The 20,074-nt window shown below is 41.1% G+C and overlaps 1 protein-coding gene across 2 annotated transcripts in view; it reads left to right on the forward strand.

Annotated features, from left to right (window-relative positions):
- The window catches only part of Fam120a (family with sequence similarity 120 member A), a 111,959-nt gene that overhangs the window by 58,828 nt on the left and 33,057 nt on the right, over positions 1-20,074 (forward strand). For both annotated transcript variants that reach the window (XM_070033309.1, XM_070033310.1), the window contains exons 8-10: positions 7,932-8,019; positions 9,918-10,145; positions 12,792-12,966. In XM_070033309.1, coding sequence (XP_069889410.1) covers positions 7,932-8,019; positions 9,918-10,145; positions 12,792-12,966 — 491 coding nt within the window. The remainder of the gene's footprint in view (positions 1-7,931; positions 8,020-9,917; positions 10,146-12,791; positions 12,967-20,074) is intronic.

Genomic DNA, 20,074 nt, shown 5'->3' on the forward strand with positions numbered 1-20,074 from the left:
AAAAAGTTGATGAGACTCATGTCAGCTTATAGCTGAGCATGGTGGCATATGTCTGGAAAATTGTGGGTTGAGACCAGCCTAGGCAAAAGAGTTCATAAGACCGTATCTCAACAAAAACAAACAGTTGAGTGCAGTGGTGTGCGCCTGTCATCCCAGCTATGACAGGAAGCTTAAATAGGAGAGTCTTCATTCAAGCAGACCCAAACATAATGGACTGAAGTATGGCTCAAAGACTTGAATACTGCCTAGAAAATGGTATGCCCTGAGTTCAAACCTCAGTACCCTCAAAAATAATTTAACTATGAGGTGATAGTTTAAAGACCTTTTAACTATAATCTCTGAGTGGGGTTACAGAAATTTCATGGTGAATCTTAAGCACATCAAGTCTTAAGAACAGCAAACAGATTGTTGGAAAGTCCCAGAAGCCCTTTCACTCCACATTCTGAGGTACTGCATTTTTTGTAAAAGATTCACAAGATCCACTCCTCTCAACACGATTACAGTATCTGTGTGTGTACAATGTACATTATTCTGCAGAAGAAATATTTATTCTAAGCCCAGTGCCAGTGGCTCATGTCTGTAATCCTAGCTACTCAGGAGGCTGAGATCTGAGGATTGCAGTTCAAAGCCAGTCCGGACAGGAAAATCTGTGAGACTCTTGTTTCCAATAAACCACTCAGAAAAAGCCGGAAGTGGTGCTATGGCTCAAGTGGTTGAGCACTAACCTTGAGCACAGAGGCTCAGGGACAGCACCCAGGTCCTGACAAGCCCCTGGATTTGAGGAGGGGAGGAGAAATATTTATTCTAAACTTTGAAACAATGACAGGCAGAAAGGCAAAAGGAGTAAGCTATATACTCTGAGAACTAGGCTAGGGAAACCAAGTATGGGCCCTTGCTTGGGAAGTATGCTTGGTTACCCTGAATCTTGAGGCTGTTTGGCTACTCAGGATGAGCATTCAAGAGAGCCGCATGGTGCCTCTATCTAGTTAAGGTGGGAGGTGTACTTGGAGCAGGTAGCATTACTGCGAAGTTCCTCTTCCCTCTGTATTCTGCTCTCATATACTCTAAAGTTATGGCTTTTTCTAGACCTTCAGGAATTCTCAAAGCTCTGACTACTGCAGTTTTACTGTTTTCTGGAGGTACATTTTGTTTCTGCAATGGGGGTGAACTGCTCAATGTCTGGTGACTGGTGTTTTGCCATCCTTCTGCTGTGAAGTGCCTTTAAAGGCTAGGTGTACAGACAGGCTCCAATCAAAAGACTGGACTGAATTGTGCAACTCAGTCTGCTTCTACATTTATTATATTCAAAAATCGATTATGTTAGAGATGTGAAGAAGGAAGGCAGAGGAGGTAAAAGTGTACTTGTACCTGAAGACTTAGGGACAAGCTTCCTTATGGCAAGTGCTGTGCAACAATTTGTGCTTAGTTGTATCGTAGAGACTAAGAAGAGGTATGGTGTTAATGGTTTCTAGTGAGAATTCTAGCCTGTTGAATAAATTATGTATGGTATGTATTATGTGCAGCTTTACTCTATGGACACAGAACAGAGAATTGCTTTAGTAGTTTAAGAAGTTCAGCCCAGTGGCATTTGCCTGTGGTCCCTGGTACTCAAGAGGCTGAGATAGCAGGATTGCTGGACCCAGACATTTGAGACCAGGCTGAACAAGGTAATGAGACCTGTTTCTAACAAACACAACTCAAATGAGTAACAAGTCAGGAGTTTAATTTATCTCTGGTGTTGGCTAAATCAGGACCCCCCAAATCTATTCTGTGCTTTGAGAATGGTCTTGAGGGAAAAGAAATGATCCATTCATTTAGCCCGGAGAGACTTGAGCACCCTCACACAGAGAAGATCAAAGGAATGCAACTTAAAACATAAAAAATGTAGCATTCAGCTAGGTGCTGATGGCTCGTGTAACTCTGTTACTTTGGAGGCTGAGATCAAGGTTTAAGGCCAGCCTCATCAGATATATTGAGAGAATCTTCAGTTAACCAGCAAAAAGCTGGAAGTGGAGGAGTGGCTCAAGTGGTAGAATGTCAGTTGTTAGCAAGTGAGCCAAGCAAGAACACAAGGCCCTGGGTTCAAGCCCTAGTATTGGTGCATTCACATATTACCATTCTAGAAGCACAAAAAATTGTCAAACATTTTAAGATAAACTGTGGATGAGCTTTGGATAAAGAGCATGAAACAAGAGGAAATGAGTTCTCCTAGCAGGCATTTCACCCTCTGCCTTGCCTACAGACACTGTCATGGATATGGTACCTACAGGAAGGTGGGTGTGAGTTGTTCACTGCAGTGACATGACATGAGAGTGTCCTTATACTGTCATCAGGGGCTGTCTGAAAGGGTACTTAACCTGTGATGCAGGGATGGACATCTTGATAAATAACAGATACCCTACAAGGCCAAACAGGATGCCAGTGTTCCCAGATTATGCTTGGGGTAGGCAGGGGTAACCCATGCTGCTAAGAGCTGATTAATAGTTTGCACTGGGGAGGCCCTTTATTTTCGTTTACATTTTTTTTAATGCCTTGTGAAGGATTTCTGTTTCTCCACTTGGGAGAATTAGATATAAATCATTGCAGTTATGCAAGGGCCTCTTTACAGTATGGGCAGCTGCCCTGCACAGATACATCTGTTGGAGATGATTTTCCTGCAAAGATCAGAGCCACAGGGGCAGGCCTCTGGAAAGTCCAGACCTGAGTTTAATCAAAAACTTCTGCAGAGAGGCACACTACTCCCTAGCATGTTTTTGTCCTGTGGAGAAAAATAGGCCAATGTATTGGGCAGTAATGAGATCAGGCACTTATCTAGGTCTGTTAACAGTTTAATAGTAAAATAAGAAAGAAATGTGCTTATTTCTAAGCAATACTCTCTCCTGTTGCTTTTGTCAATTAAACATCAACACACCCTTATTTTATTCTTTCTTTAAAAAAAGAAAAATCAGGGCTGGGAAGGTGGCTCAGTGGTAGAGTGCTTGCCTCGCTTGCATGAGGCCCTGGATTCAATTCCTCAGCACCACATAAGAAGAAAAGGCCGGAAGTGGCACTGTGGGTCAAGTGATAGAACACTAGCCTTGAGCTGAAGACCTGAGGGAGGGACAGAGCTCAGGGCCAGAGTTCAGGTCCCACAACTCACCCCCCCCCCAAAAAGTGGCATTCTTTTCTTTACTTCCTGTCAGTCTTTTCTTATTGCGGGGGTGGGGGGTGCTCAGTCGTGGGGCTTCAACTCTGGGCCTGGGCACTGTTCTTAGCTCTTCAGCTCAAGGCTAGCCCTCTACCACTTGAGCCACAGCGCCACTTCTGGCTTTTTCTGCTTATGTGGTGCTGAGTAATGGAACTCAGGGCCTCATGCATGCTAGGCAAGCACTCTACCACTGAGCCACCTTCCCAGCCTGTATTGTCTACTTTTGTTGACTTGTAATTCAAAGGATTAAATTACATTTGAACAGTTATTAGAGGGTTTTGTTATATATTCTTTCCTTTTTTTCTTTTCTTTATATTTTTTATGCCAGTCCTGGGTCTTGAACTCAGAGCTGGGGGTAGGGGTGGGGGGTTTCCCCTAAGCTTGTTTTGCAAAGGCTAGCACTCTACCATAGGTCTACTTCTGGCTTTTTGGTGGTTAATTAGAGATACGATTTTCATAGCCTTTCCCACCTGGCTTCAAACTATGATCCTCAGATCTCAGACTCCCGAGTTGTTAGGATTAATTTGAGCACTGGCACCAGACTTCATATAAAGTCCCTTGGGTTTCTAGAATTTGAATAAAAAATGAAGTTGTACATGTGGATGTTTTTAATTCTTTGTTTTACATCCTTTTTCTAATTAGCATCTGATACAAAGGGATATAGAACTCAAGCTTTGGAAAATACAATTTAGAGAATTCCCCCATGATTACACCTCTAGATAGGTACTGTATTAAAAGATTCGTGAATATTTAAACAGTTTATTTTGTTCTGTATATACTAAAATATGTTTTTATGAGTGTTAAGGTCACCATTTTTTCTTTTTCTTCCTTTTTACTTAATGCACTTAAATTTATATGTATACTTTTTTGTGTAAGTATAAATATATATTTATACTTAGTACTCATGTAGGGACTTAATATTGATTTCACATTTTTACATAAAATTCCTATTCAGAGAGAACATTATTGTGACTTTATGTGTATAGACTTGCTTTAATAACCTGTGTCTCTCCACTTAGAGATGCAACAGGACATGCCAGTTTGTATTGCTGATTTTAAGTTATAAACACGGTAGTATTTCTTGCATACTCTCTGCAGTCTATGCTTCCCTCCCTGCTCTTATGCCAATGACACAGGGCATCTATAAGCTATGAAAGATAAGCTTAGGAAGGCAATTCGCTGTCAGCATCCAAGGGTCTGGCGGGCTTCTGTGTGGTGCCTCTATGACCTACCTGATATCAAGAGCTCTCAGCCCCGGAAGGGTGTGGGCTGATGCTTCTGGCATAGTTGTGTGACTGCCTGCTTACCATACTCTAGCACTATCCCATATGGTTGAGAGGATGAGTTCTACTTCTAGGTTTTTGGTGGTCAATTTGAGGTAAGAGTCTCATAAACTTTCCTGCCCAGCCTGGCTTTGAACAGTAATCCTCAGATCTCAGCATCCTAAGAAGCTACAACTATAGTTGTGAGCATTTGGTGTCCAGTATATTTTGATCTTTTTAAACACCTGGTGGTTCTAGTATCTTCTCATAGAAACAATGTTTAATTCCATATGTTGGGAAAAATTAATTTTAATCTATACCATTAGTGAGAAAGAGTGTGCATTCTCTCTCTCTCTCTCTCTCTCTCTCTCTCTTCTCTCCTTCTCTCCCTCTCCATCTCTCCCTCTCTCCCTCCCTCTCTCTCCCTCCCTCTCTCTCTCTCTCTCTCCCTCTCTCCTTCTCTCCCTCCGTCTCTCCCTCCCTCCCTCCCTCCCTCCCTCTCTCCCTCTCCCTCTCCCTCTCCCTCTCCCTCTCCTCTCTCTCTCTCTCTCTCTCTCTCTCTCTCTCTCTCTCTCTCTCTCTCTCTCTCTCTCTCTCTCTCTCTCTCTCTCTATTGTGGGACTTAAACTGGGCCTGGCCGCTGTCCCTCAGCTCTTCAGCTCAAGGCTAGTGCTCTACTACGTGAACCTCAGCACCACTTCCAGTTTTCTGGTGGTTAATTGGAGATAAGAGTCTCGTAGACTTTCTTGCCTGGGCTGGCTTTGAACCTTGGTTCTAATATCTCAGCCCCCTGAATAGCTAGGATTACAGGTGTGAGCCACCAGCGCCCGACAGTCTGTGTGTTTTCTAACTATCAGTTGATGTATTTAATTTAGGCACTTTGTACTGATCTTGTCATAGCAGACAGTGGATCACTGTTAGGTATTTTGGAACTATCACATATTCCTGAACAAGGTAGCAACTTAGACCTGACAGGGCAAACACTCTTCTAAGTACAGTGGGGAGTTGTGAAAGCCCTGTGAGAGAAGTGCGCGCCTTGTCTTGTTGCCACATGGGAAAGCATTTTCTGTTTCTACCCTTGGCATGTGTGACTCTGCAGCTTTTGTTTGTCATGCTTATGTAGGAAGGTGGCACTCGGTCAGGCTGGGCCTGCTGGAGAGACCTGAGCACTTGTCAAATGAAACCATGTTCAGCACTCTGGTCCCATGCCTTCCTGCCACTTAAAGACCTAGAGCCTTCTTGTTTCTGTGCTCAGCCCTGTTGAGTTAAGGAGCTGCTAGCCATGAAAAATCTACACATATTTGTTGAATCAGCTTTGGTTATGTTGACTATATCTGACTTTATGTGTACATAAACTTAATGACTTATTTCATCCACATTGGTTTTATTTGCCTTTGTTCTTTCCTGTTGACAGAGTCTGCTTTTAGTTCATATGATCTCCTTTTCTGCTCGTTGAAGTCACATGCTGCTAGTCTGGGGAGATGCATACCAGGACATTCCCTCCCAGCACAACCACCCAGCTGTTTAGAAATATTGGGGAAAATGGTTTTCAGGGGCTGGAAATGATTGCTACCTATAGATACCATATAGATATGGAGGGCTGCATATAGATATGACAGGCTTTCATAGCATGCACTTCCCTTGTGAAGTGATGCCTTAAATAGCATGCAAAACCTACCTTAATGGACTCCCCAACTATGACTGGCTTGATGAAGTCAGATACAAAATTCTTTTCTGTTGCATACTTGCTGCATTCTTCCAAGTGTTCAATTTAATCTGCAGCAGGCCTTTTATGCCAGTACATAGCCAATGTTAAAATAATGAGTTGTGTATCCAATTCCTTTGTTTTTTAATTTAATGAGTGATTCCTTCTTTTTGAACCTTATTTTTATTATCAAAGATTTAGGCTAGGTGCTGTTGGCTGACTCTGTAATCCTACCTAGTCACAAGACAGATCCACAGCATAAAACTGGACAGGAGGCAGGTAGAAGAGCACCTGCCAAACAAATAAGCTGGTCTAAGTCGGTGCTCTACTGCTTTGAGCTCTAGCTCTAGCCTAGCCTTTTCTAATTATTTTGGTATTTTGGAGATGGAATCTTGTAGACTTATCTTCCTAGGATGGCTTTAGATGGCGATTTTGCTGATATCAGCATGCTCAGTAGCTAGGAATATAGATGCGAGCACAAGTACCTGGTTGAAATGTGACTCTTTGTTGCCTCATAACCATTTGAGGCAAAGTCTACCTTTTTCCTCTCAGTACCTTCTGTCCTGAGAACATCTTTGAACTGCTTGATCATTCCTAACTTAGTGCTCAGTATTTTTTTTTTTTTTTTTTTTAGGTCTTTTCATTTTCTAGGCAGGTGCTATATCACTTGAGCCAGTCCTGGGGCTTGAACTCAAAGCCTGGGAACTGTCCCTGAGTTTTTTGCTCACGGCTACCACTTGAGCCACAGTTTACTTCTGTGTCTCCCCCCCAACCCCTGGTTAATTGGACTCAAGAGCTTTGTGGACTTTGCTCCCTGCCCAAGCTGGCTTCAAACTGTGATCCTCACGTCTTAGCCTCCTGAGTAGCTGGGATTACCAGGATGAGCCACTGCTGCCTGGCTTCTACCAGTTTTTGTTTCTGTTTTTGTTTTTGTTTTGTCAGTCAGGCTTAAACACTGGGCCCAGGCGCTGTCCCAGAGCTCTTCTGCTTAAGGCAAGAATGATCTACCACTTGAGCCACGGCGCCACTTCTGGTCTTCTGGTGGTTTATTGGAGATAAGAGTCTCACAGACGGGCCGGGCGCTGGTGGCTCACGCCTGTACAATCCTAGCTACTCAGGAGGCTGAGATCTGAGGATCGAGGTTCAAAGCCAGCCCGGGCAGGAGAGACCGTGAGACTCCTATCTCCAATAAACCACCAGAAAACCGGAAGTGGCGCTGTAGCTCAAGTGGTAGAGCACTTGCCTTGAGCTGAAGAGCTGAGGGACAGCGCCCAGGCCCAGAGTTCAAGCCCCATGACCGACAAAAAAAAAAAAAAAAAGTCTCACAGACTTTCCTGCCCGGGCTGGCTTTGAACCACAGTCCTTAGATCTCAGCCTCCTTAGTGGCTAGGATTACAGGCATGAGCCACCTGCACACAGCTACTGCCAGTTTTTTTTAATGTGTTATTTCTTACTAACTTTTTGTCTAGGCTGGCCCCAAACCATGGTGCTCCTGATCTCTGCCTGCCTGGAGCTAGGATTATAAGTGTGAGCCATTGCAGCTAGCCTTCAATACATTCTTTTCCTTAATACGTGGTTATCAGCCAGCCATTCTTTGAAGAAGAAATATTCCTGTAATAGAATTATTTCTGGAGATATATGCTTGAGTGCAACATAAGATTAATAAAACATGAAACACATTACTATTGTTATTACGAATCTGCAGAATAGTTTAAGTCCTTCTTTTCATATGACAGTGGTTTACAATAATCAGTGATCATATTTATTTCATGTTCAGCCACATCACTGGGAACAAGATTGGCTGGGAGAAGACCGGAAGCCACACAGAGCAGCAGGCACGAGGAGACCCAGGAGACCAAGTAAAGGTACAAAGCTTGTACTATCCATTCTTTAAGTATTGACTCAGAATGTTTATAGTGATAATATTCAGGGAAAATCCTTCTTTTTCTCAATCATGCCATAAGTTACATAACACTTTTCCAAAGGGGAAAGAGAAGAGAACAAGAGTTCAGAGCTACCATAGCCTTCCATAGTGAGTTAAGAATGCCCAAGCCACCTACCTATCCTCTGAAACAAGGTGCTTGAGCCTTCCTACCTGTCTTAGTTAGGGGCTTTTGTGAGAATTAACGGAGAAAGTACCTAGGATGTGTTTGTTAAAAAATAGAAATAAACTAAATTCCATTTTTTTTTCTTACCTACTTGTACCTACTTATAGTGATCTCAACAGATACTTGATTAACAAAGCAATGTCAACACCGATGGTCCCTGATTATATACAGCATTGTGAGAATTATCAGTAATTCTTTTAAAGCTCTTCAGTTTTCTTGTCATGCAAATAAGCAACAGAAATACTATGTGAATAGCTATTATTTTCTTTTCTTTTTAAAAATTATTTCTATTAAGTAATCTGAATAACTATTTTTAAAGATTTTGCTTTGGAATCCAAGCACTTTGGCTTGTTTTATAACTGTATTTTATGGAAGAGAGAAAGTACAGAGAACATGAGTTATCCATGAGTTACTCTACCTAAGACTAGTTTTGGCACTTGTAAATTAAAGATTAAAATTAAGTACTTAATTACATATAATTATAATTAAGACATTGTGTTCAAAAACAGAAACCTGTAAGCAGTCCTCATTTTCAGTGTTATTATGATCAAGAAAAAGAGTTTGTTAGAGCTGAGTGTTAGAGCTGAGTGTTAGTGGCTCACACCTGTAATCCTAGCTACTCAGGAGGCTGAGATCTAAGGATCCCTATTCAAAGTCAGCCCAGGCAAGAAAGTCCATGAGACTCTTATCTCTAATTAACCAAAAGAAAACTGGAAGTGGAGCTATGGCTTAAAGTAGTAGAGCACTAACCTTGAGCAAAAGAGCTGAGGGACAGCACCCAGGCCCTGAGTTAGTTTGTTATGCAAATAACAATTGTTCTTAGGCACCTATTCACCTATTTCAAAGTATGCCAGTCATTTCACTTCTGCTCTTCTTAGCCTGGTACTAATCCAACACTGAGTTTAATCAGCTAGGCCCAGATGCTCTTCCATTCTGTATATTCATCTCCTATTTTGGTGGGTTGTTGTTACAGAATAGGTATCTTCCACCTAGCAGTCTTTTTTTTTTTTTTTTTTTTTTGTGGTGCTTACAGATCAGAGCTATTGATTTGGATGGCATTAGCTTGGAGAGGAGTTATTGTGTTTTATCATGGTAATTTTTCTTAATTTTTTCCTCTGTGTAATTAATTAGTTTTATATGGCAATGAAGAGCAAGATTTGAATCAGGCCTGGATATGAATCTTATCACATAGTAGTGGTCAAATTACATAGCCCTTCTCAGAGCTAGCAGACATATATTGATGGTGAGGGCGAGCCAAGCAAGATGGTGATGCAGGTCTGAAGGCCCAAGGGAGGCACACCAATGGTTTGTATGGAGCTGAAGCTACTTACTGAAATGAACCTTCTTGTCATGTTCCCCATTCCAGCAGCACAAAAGCACAAAGAGAGACACGGGGCAGCTGGGAGCACAAGGCTGTCTTCTGTGGCATCGACGGTGTCAATGATGTTTCTTTGTGTTTCTCAGTCTCGGGAGGAATCACAACAGTGTTCTTTGGTGGCCTTGTCTTTAGGTGGACGCTACAGCTGGTCTTTCCAAACAGGAATCTTCTCTGTTCTTTCTGTGGCTAGAAAGTAGTGGGCAAGTACCTAATACAGTTGAGATTGTGGAAACTGGACATTAACTCATTCTTCCTCCTGCTACCCTTTGCTTTGTAGGCAGAAGGTTCATCTACTGCCTCTTCGGGAAGTCAGTTAGCTGAAGGCAAAGGAAGCCAGATGGGCACTATCCAGCCAATCCCATGCCTCCTGTCGATGCCTACCAGGAACCACATGGACATCACCACACCTCCCCTTCCCCCAGTCGCACCTGAGGTGCTGAGAGTGGCTGAACATAGGCACAAGAAGGGACTGATGTACCCTTACATCTTCCACGTTCTGACAAAGGTATTATCCAGGCTCCTGTAGTAGTTATGTTATTTAACTGGTGTTCTGTTCTATTTTTCATTTGGAAACCATTTTCCATCCTACTAAACTCTCAATCAAATTTTAGTTTCCCTTTTCTAATTAAACTAAAGAAGAAAAATTATACTTTTAAGTACAATTAAAATGTACAATTAAAAATAATCTGTGAAAAGTCTCACTTTCCCCTTTAAATTAATGTAAAATAGTTTTGATATGCCTAATGAAGTAATAATACTACATTATTTTATTATGACTTGTAACTGTTTCCTTTTTTCAACTTGAGAATTTCTTATACTATATTTGTGCTGAAATGTCAGGTTTAATTCTGATGTCATACTGATTTCTTTATTTGTTCTTAGGAAAAAGTACACTTAATGCATTTTGACTTGATATACCTTTAATAGTTCTAAGAAAAACAAATGGAGTATAGGATATAAACGTGAAAAGTCAGAAAATGCAATTATCATTTTATTCAGTGTCATAACTTCACTTTTTTAGTGTCTTACCAAATGTTAGATATATAGAGATTGTGGCATTGTTTTGAATCTTGTGTCTCAAATGCATCTGTGTATTTAAATAATTTGTAGTCTTTATGTTGGCACAAGTTACTTCAGTGACAGATTCATATAGAATTGGTTTGTTGCTATCTTGTAGTATTGACATGTTTTTTTCAGCACCTATACCACAACCTTTTTCTGTCTTATTTTATGCAATCCATCTGTGGTTTGTAAAGTGGAGTCAGTAACTTCGTAAGACTCCTATTCCACAGTGCTTGTGAGCTGGACTGTTGATTCTTTAATCCAACATTGTTATTTTATGAACTAAAGGATGCAAACAAAACTATTTTATTCAACTTTTTAAATTTATATTTTGATTGTAACTGCCTTCAAATCTTGTCTAATTGTTTAATATGGGTATGCATAAATAGCATCACATTTCAGATGGTAATTGTAAGGTAATTATCATACTAGAGGGGAATGTACTATAAAGAATGAAGTTTTTGTTACGGGAAAAGAGTTTGATAAGTTTCAGAGGCCAAAACTTTGGGAAGACATTTTTCAGAATAATGTATATAGAGATGGCACCCTTTTCCATGGGCCTGTTTAAGATTTAAGGTGCCTGGAACCCTCTACTGCATCCCTGCTGCCACTATGAATGCCTGGACAGTCAGCTAGATCTGTATGAGGGGTATATGCTATACTGACATTCTTCTTCAGTTCTTACCAGTTTCAAGGGCAAATATTCACAAAATGACTGGTCAAGAAAATTAAACATAACTGTCTTTTTAAGATTTTTCAAATGCTGTTACTTAGACTTTTTTAGTACTTTATATGACAGTGCATACTATTTCCTGTGAGCTACTAGCTCTGGTATTAAATTGACCTAGTTGAGCTGTTTTCAGTGACATATAGCTTCATGGTAATGTAGAGAATTATCAAATCATAAAGCATTATAAGACTAAGAGAAATAACCCTTGATGAGAGTAAATCAGGATGAAAATACTTAGGAGAAGGGGAATGACAATATGAAACTAAACTCGTGAAAATGTTGTACACAATTATTATGAGAATTTATCAAAAAATTTAACAGACTTTGAGGATCATACATGTGTTTTATGTTTATGAATATATGTAAATAAAAATTCTTGCAAAACATGTTGAGATGTATTTTGATGCCGTAAAATACTCAAGGCAGGCCCACAGAAATTTGGTGATGAAAGGCCCCTGCCAGTTAGTTGTTTGTCTTTTGGTAGCATTTTCTTGAGCCAAATAAAGCTCTTGCCACACCAGGCGTTGGTGGCTCACGCCTGTAATTCTATTTACTCAGGAGGCTGAGCTCTGAGGATCGTGGTTCAAAGCCAGCCCGGACAGGAAACTCTTATCTCCAGTAAACCATCAGAAAACCGGAAGTGGTGCTGTGGCTCAAGTGGTAGAGCACTAGCCTTGAGCTGAAGAGCCGAGGGACAGTGCTCAGGACCAGAGTTCAAGCCCTGACTTACAAATACATAAATAAAGCTCTTGCCACATCAGTCTGAAACACTTGCAAGGTGGGGTGTTTTTGTTTTGTTTTTCAGCAGTCTCAATGAGATGTTTATTGAGTACCTACTGCTGTGTAGCAGAAGTCAGTGAATGTTTAAAACAGGGTTCTCTTGGGTAGATCATTTTTGATGTGTACTAATTTGTTATAAAAGAGCTTAGTGAAGAAAATGTCACCATTTTATTTGAAGAGTACTTCATTCCTTGAATTGCATATAAGTCACTGAAAGTGATAAATTTTATGATACAACTATTTTGACTATAAAAGCTATAGGTTTTCCTTGTTTTCTATTCTCTTTGTTGTCTGGTGTTATGTGTCTAGATTGTTTCAATGACTTTGGGTCATTTTTGTGGTTTTCTTTTGTTCTTGGTTTTGGATTAAAAATAAAGTAATAGAGGTTTCGGGTCTTTGAATATTAAGTTGGGACCACTGCCAAACACCTCTCCTAAACATCTCAGTGTAGGCAGGTAATTAAGCCATTGGTTTGAAATAGAATGTCATTAATGGAGATAATACAGTATGTTTCTGTGAGTTTGATGTAAATTCAACATGAAAAATGTGCAATATTATTCTGCTTTCTTCCATGCAAAGGGTGAAATCAAAATTGCTGTTTCTATTGAAGATGAAGCCAACAAAGACCTGCCTCCGGCCGCCCTGCTCTATAGGCCAGTTCGTCAGTATGTTTACGGAGTCCTGTTTAGTTTGGCAGAAAGCAGAAAGAAAACTGAGAGACTTGCTTTTAGAAAGAACAGACTTCCACCAGAATGTATGTACTGTAACAATCCATTGTTTGTTTTCCTCGGTACCTCGTAATCTCTTGTGCATTTTCTAAAGCCTTAGAAGAATCATGACTGAGTTGCCCCAAGAATCTCCGTGGCTCTTGGTTCCATGGTCAGTCCTCGGGGCAGTAGGCCAGGGTAGAGCCCTCAGGACAGGAGGCAAATCCAGACTTTTCTTCCTTAGTAACATTCCATTAACTATGTCTATTCAGTAAAATAATAAAACAGTAGACTTACAGCTTAAACTGAATCTTGATCTGGAAGCAGTCTTGTATGGTTGTCACTCTGTAATTTCCCCATCTTAGCTCTCTAGATATGTGCATCTGTACTCTGGTGTTTGTGAAATGCAGATCTGCCCTTCCCAGCAGTCTAGCAGTCTGAAAAGCAGGTCCTGCAGGGCTCTGCCGCCATTGCAGAGGTCATGGGACAAATGGGTCATTGCAGGACTTGCCCTGGTTTCCCTTGGAGTCCTCAAGTCACAGTGTGAACTTCAGCTCATCAACTTGGGGGAGGGTGAGAAGTCTAAAAAGTACTGTTTAGAATGCTGATCATAGTTGAGCCCTAAGTGTTTTCCTTCATCTTCTAGTGAGCCTCTGTTATATTTTGGGAGAAACAGTGGCTTTCTGTTCTTTATAATTTTATCTCCTAGGATTGCAAAAAAAAAGTTACTATATTTACTAGGAATTGTACAGAAAAAAACTCTCATCATATAGTCTAAAATAAGGGTATTATGAATTATGGGAACTACAAATGCTAGATCACTCTTTAAAGCATGGGCGTTTAGTTGCAGATGTCTTGCTGTGTGGCAAATTCAGACCTCATGATCAGTCCTGACTGGATCTGTGCTAAGTTCCAAAGATGCTTAAATTTTCTGTTTGCATTGCCAAAATTGTAATCAGTAAGCATCTTAACAAGCATCTCTTTCACTACCACTTCCCTAGAAATAGTTAAGCTGCCAGCTGCTGTTGAGTTACTTGTATGACTGTAGTTGACAGAGGTAATGCCTGCCAAACAGGACTACCGTCTTCTATTCCCCTAGGTCTTTGATGGCTAGGAGCATACATCCTTCCCAGAGGTCTAGGGCATTCTTCCTGTACACATTCTCATTCTTTCCTCACATTGTTTGATTTATTAGCTTGTGAAAGAATGGCATGCCTTTCTCTGCCCAGAAGAACTTTAGCCTGCCTGAGACTGAGGGCTAAAAATGCCTATGCTTCAGTGCTGGGGCTGTTCAGTGTCTTCATCTTCTACTTCAGAGCTAGACTGGCTTTATAGTGGAAGGTGTCCTTTTATTTATTTGCAACTGTGTCCCCAAAACAGTTACCTTTGCATTGTAGACTCTTCAAGGAGTTGACAGTGATAAGCTGAACCATGTCATTCAGTCACGGGCTACAGGATGTTTTGCATCATGGTGTACCAAAGATGATGTGAGAATAGTCTTGTTTTCTCATGCCCTGCTACAGGTGGCCAGCACACCTTCCTGGCTGACCTGTGCCTGGGTATGGCAGTGCCTATGAGCCATAGGGACAAGCCATCTGAAGAATGATGTATGTAGAACATAGGAGTAGAATTACTGGGACTTTGGCAAGGACTTAGTCTTGGAAGTAGCTGCTGGTTCATAACTATGTTCCAAGAGGACCAGCTCTAGCGGGGGTTAGCGCTCACAGAAATGAGTCATGAAGGGAAGAAAGGAAAGTCTAAGGTGACTCAGGACAGGTACACGAGGCCTCAAATGGGTGTGCTGTTGATCTTAACATGAGGTTGTATTGGAGTAAAACAGGAATAGGACAATGCAAAAAGGGTTGAAGAGGTAGGCTGCTATGAACATCTTCTCTTCAGATATTGCTAAGATAATGAGAATGCCATGGCTTCAGAAGGAGGATTTGTGTTCTCTCCCCTTCTTCTCCTTTCTTCAATCTCCACTCTACCTTCTCCTCACCTTGCTTCTTCCTTTACATTGATGGAAAATTAAACAGTTTGTCTATTGTTGTGATATTATTTTGAACAGGAGGAAACAGGTAAAATGAATATGCCAGAAGAGAATAGGGGGGAAAAGTGTGGATTTGGATTTGATGTCTAGAATTAGGTGGAGAAGAGGGATGAGCCGATGTTCAGTATTTGTGAGGGCCAGAAGACCTAGTGGTGTAGATACTCAGATTGGTTTTATTTGTGCAAGAGGAAGGAGGTCCTTCCCAGTTGTCTGCAAATTCAGAGTAAGGGCTGCCACTTACCAGGTGTAAAAGTTCAGAAGTAATTTTATAAACTTGTCTATCACTACTTTATGTCACACTGTTAGACAAGTGACTAGCAGGTGAAAATAGAGAAGGAAGGAGTGACAGCTCTGGTTGAATAGAGGGAAGATGTGAAGTTTAGTATGTTAGGAAATTAGTATTTCTGTGTAAGAGGATATGTAATTTCTGAGGTTCTTTGGAGGGTCAGTAAGTAAAGTGCTAAGTATTGCAACTTTTTCTGCTCAGGTGTTTTATGTACTTCCTAGAGGTAAGGGAGCTAGTTAAAAGTTTGATACTGTTGCTTAGTGATATTGGCCAGCTGCACGTAGACTGATCAAAGCAGAGATGAAGCCTTCAAGTGGAAAAGAGTACATTCAGGTGACCTTTGAGTAGACAAGAGTTAATTAAGCCTCTAAAAATTTAAGTTTTTGGAAAAACATATTGTGCATTTACAAATAAAAATTACTTCTGAATTGAAACTGTGTGTAAATATGGACAGATCCTAGTACTATAAATGTAGGCCAGTTGTGGGGCCTGAAATCTGGGCCTAGGCGCTGCTGTCCCTCAGCAATTCAGCTCAAGGCTAGAGCTTTATCACATGAGCCACAGTGCCACTTCCAGCTTTTTCTGCTTATGGGGTCCTGAGGGGTCGAACCCAGGGCCTCATGCATGCAAGGCAAGCACTCTACCACTGAGCCACCTTCCCAGCCCTGTAGTGAGTCTTTTAAATTAATATAATTTTATTGTTGTTATTAAGATGTTATATAGAGGGGTTACAATTCCATAAGTCATAATGAGTACAATTCTTTTTTTTTTTGGATCCGGTTGTGTGGCCTGAACTCTGGGTCTGGGCACTGTCCCTCAGCTCTTCAGCTCAAGGCTAGCTCTCTACCACTTGAGCCACAGCGCCACTTCCGGCTTTTTTCTTTTTTTGCTTATGTGGTACTGAGGAATCGAACCCAGGGCCTCACGCATGCAAGGCAAGCGCTTTTTCACTGAGCCACCTTCCCAGCCCCATGAGTACAATTTTTCTTGGCCAGTGTCACACATTGCTTCCTTCACTTGCCTCCAGTTTTCCCCTTTTGTCCCTGCCCACAAATTGCATATTTTATCTTTTACATAGTGTATACTGAATAGCATGATTGCATTTGTTCATCCTTCATGGGTGAGTAAGGTTTTTATTGGGAGCTGGTAAAACTGAACTTATTTCATGAACTCTTTTCATGAGTGGAAAGCAAGTCTATTAAAGAATGTTCTTAAGTCAGTAATTCATTCCTACTAATAATCACCTTAATCCCCACCCCTACTCCCAAGTCTCTGCAGGGTCATTCTTGTCCTCAGAATATATGTTGAATGTTGAGCCAAGTAACTTACTCATCACTTGCTCCAAATAAACCTCATCTGAGAATTTAGTGTCTATATAGCTAGTGTGATCTATTAATGCTCATTTACAGGTGTGCATAAAAATGCCTGCCCCATAAACTTGTTCCTTAGATTTCAACTGACCGAATACTAACTCCACTCAAGTTATTTCTTGAGATTTCCTTACTTGAAATGTCTTGTTAATTTGTTGCATATTTCAGTTGTATTGCAAAGAGTACTGCCACTTCTGGATTCCCAAAATGAGACAGAGAAGTAATAATCATGCTGTAATGAAGGACCTTGAATGGTCTCAGAGCAGGACTTGGTTAACGTGATGGGAACAATAATTGGATTTCAGTTTTGTTGACATCTGCAGTTTAACCTGTGGTCACTCCTGTACCACCTATAGGGTGGTAGAGCATGGAAAACGAGCCATAAGCCACAGAAAATGTCCTGGGAAGGTAGCCTAGAGGTAGGAGTCAGTCTCTGAAGCCACATCTCTCTCTCTCTCTCTCTCTCTCTCTGTGTGTGTGTGTGTGTGTGTGTGTGTGTGTGTGTGTGTGTGTGTGTGTGTGTGTGTGTGTGTGTGTGTGTGTGTGTGTGTGTGTGTGTGTGTGTGTGTGTGTGTGTGTGTGTGTGTGTGTGTGTGTGTGTGTGTGTGAAAACTAAGCCTCAGGGATTTTAAGTTGAGTATAACAACATATTTTAAACTTTGAAGCCACATCTTTTGAGGTTTCATTTTTGGAAACGGAAAAGCTGGGAGTTCCCTAGATGCAGGTGGCTTTGTGCATTTATTTTCATGCCTTCCTTTTCCTTCCTGAGAGCCTTGGCAACTCCAGGAGGTTTTCCTCTCTCAGCCATTCCCAGTGGTCTCTGGTTCTCAAGGGCAAGTAAGAGGAGCTATATTAATGTGGGACAAGAGAGAAAGGCCTAACTTTTAAAACAGTGTAGTGTCAGGAGCCTCAGCTACTAGTTAAGAGGGCAAACTGCCTTCTGTACAGCTTAATTACTGAGTTTTATAGCTTAATAGATAGCTCTTGTTTTGTTTTTCAGTACCCGGTACTCTTATCATTTGAGCCATTTTTCAAGCCCCTTATTTTAAATTTTAATTTTCAAATGGTTGTAAAAAGAGGAGGTTACAATTTAATATTCATTTATGTTAAGAATGGTATATCTTGATCAGAGTCACTCTTTTCAGCATCATTTCCCCTACCTATCCCTTTGCCCACAAGTCACATCAAGTTTCCCACTTCCATTTTCACATATGTACATTGTGTATTACGATAGTATTTGTCCACAGTTCCCCTTTCTATCCAGTTGCCCCTCCTACCTCCATTCAAAATATGTTTTCAGTTTCCTGTTTGTTCTTTGTTTATGCTGCACTGGGACTTGAACTCAGAGTGCCTCCTACTTTCAATTGGCCTTTTTGCTCATATTTGCTCAACTTCACTTCCATGTGTGTGTCTCCCTCCCCCCCACTCCCCATCAATATTTAGAGATCAGAGTATCTAAAAAGTATTTTTCTGCCCAGGTTATCTCTGAACCTCCATTGTCAGATCTTAGCCTCCTGAGTAGCTAGGATTATAGGTGTGAGCCTGCCTTCTGATTATTTTTGAGGTAGTTTTGCTTTATATATAGCCATCCTGGGATGTGATCTTCCTACTTAAACTTTCCCATATGTGCCATTGCACTTAGATATTGTGCTTTCCCCATGGCTGGGATGACAGGCATGGGCCACCACGCCTGATTGATTGAGATAGTCTTGTCCAGGTGGCTTTAAACTCCACCTCCCAAGTAGCTAGAATTACAGTTTCAGCCATCTGACTTGATTAACTCTTTAAAATTAACATCATTCGCTTAAGCTGGATGTAGGAACACATACATTCAGGAATCTGAGAATTGCATATTTGAGGCCAGCCTGTACTATATAGCAATGTCCTATCTCAGACCAAACCAAAAATTATCCTGTTAATAAAATTAGCAATTCTTTTCTTGCTTTGTGTTTCCTAAGAGGAGTCTTCTCCAGTACCTCAAAATTTACTTAAAAATAGTATTATAAAATATAGATGGAAGACTGAAGGGTGAGTGATATAGCCCAATGATAGTCTTAAAAACACTGCCAAGTATGCATAAGTGAGCTTTTGGTTTCATCTCTAGTCACTAACCTGCCCTCCCCTCCCCCCAAAAAGAGATACTGGAGGTAAAGTTTATGGAAATAGTAGGCAAATTTATAAACTAAGAATGCTTTTCTTTCTTTTCTTTTCCCTCCCTCCCTCCCTCCCTCCCTCCCTCCCTCCCTCCCTCCCTCCTTCCTTCCTTCCTTCCTTCCTTCCTTCCTTTCTCTTTCTTTCTCTTTCTCTTCTTTCTCTTCTCCCTCCCTCCCTCCCTCCCTCCCTCCCTCCCTCCCTCTCTTTCTCTCCCTCTTTCCTCTTTCTTTCTTTCTTTCTTTCTTTCTTTCTTTCTTTCTTTCTTTCTTTCTTTCTTTCTTTCTTTCTTTCTTCTTTCTCCCTTCCTTCCTTCCTTCCTTCCTTCCTTCCTTCCTTCCTTCCTTCCTTCCTTTCTTTCTTTCTCTTTCTTTCTTTCTTTCTTTCTTTCTTTCTTTCTTTCTTTCTTTCTTTCTTTCTTTCTTTCTTTCTTTCTTTCTTTCTTTCTTTCTTTCTTTTCTTTCTTTCTTTCTTGTGCTAGTCCATAGGTTTTAAAACTCAGTAAGGCCAACACTGACTATAGTTGATCCATTTCTGCTCTTTTAGTAGTTACTTGGAGATAAGAGTCTCACGAGCCTGGCACTGGTGGCTCATGCCACCAGTAATTCTAGCTACTCTGGAGGCTGAGATCTAAGTTAAGGATTGCTGTTCAATGACAGCTCGGGCAGGAAAGTCCTTGAATCTCTAGTTAACCACCAGAAAACTGAAAGTAGTGCTGTGGCTTAAAGTGGTAGGGCACTAGCCTTGAGCAAAAGGGCTCAGGGACAGGGCTCAGACTCCTAGTTCAAGCCCTATGACTGACCAAATAACCCAAACAGGAAACAACAACAACCAAAAACGCAATAAAACAAACAAAAAAAACCCCAAAGAGTCTCACAGACTTTCCTGACTGGGCTAGTTGTGAACTGTAATCCTCAGTTCTCAACCTCCTGAGTAGCTTAGATTGTAAGAGACTCTTTATCTCTAACTAAACAAAACAAAACAAACAAAAAACCAACCCAAAGTGGAGCTGTGGCTCAAATGGTAGAGTACTGGCTTGAGTGAAAAAGTGCTAGGACAGTGCCCAGGACTGGCATACGTATTTTCCTATGTAGGCTGATTATCCTTTACTTAAAATGCATAGGACTGAAAGTTTTAATTGAAAACTTAAAATCTGACTCTGTGTGTGTGTGTGTGTGTGTGTGTGTGTGTGTGTGTGTGTGTGTGTGTGTGTGTGTGTGTGTGTGTGTGTGTGTGTGTGTGTGTGTGTGTGTGTGTGTGTGTGTGTGTGTGTGTGTGTGTGTGTGTGTGTGTGTGTG

The sequence above is a fragment of the Dipodomys merriami genome, unplaced genomic scaffold (genome assembly GCF_024711535.1).
Source record: "Dipodomys merriami isolate MVZ:Mamm:240054 unplaced genomic scaffold, mDipMer1.0.p SCAF_22, whole genome shotgun sequence".
Lineage (NCBI taxonomy): Eukaryota > Metazoa > Chordata > Mammalia > Rodentia > Heteromyidae > Dipodomys > Dipodomys merriami.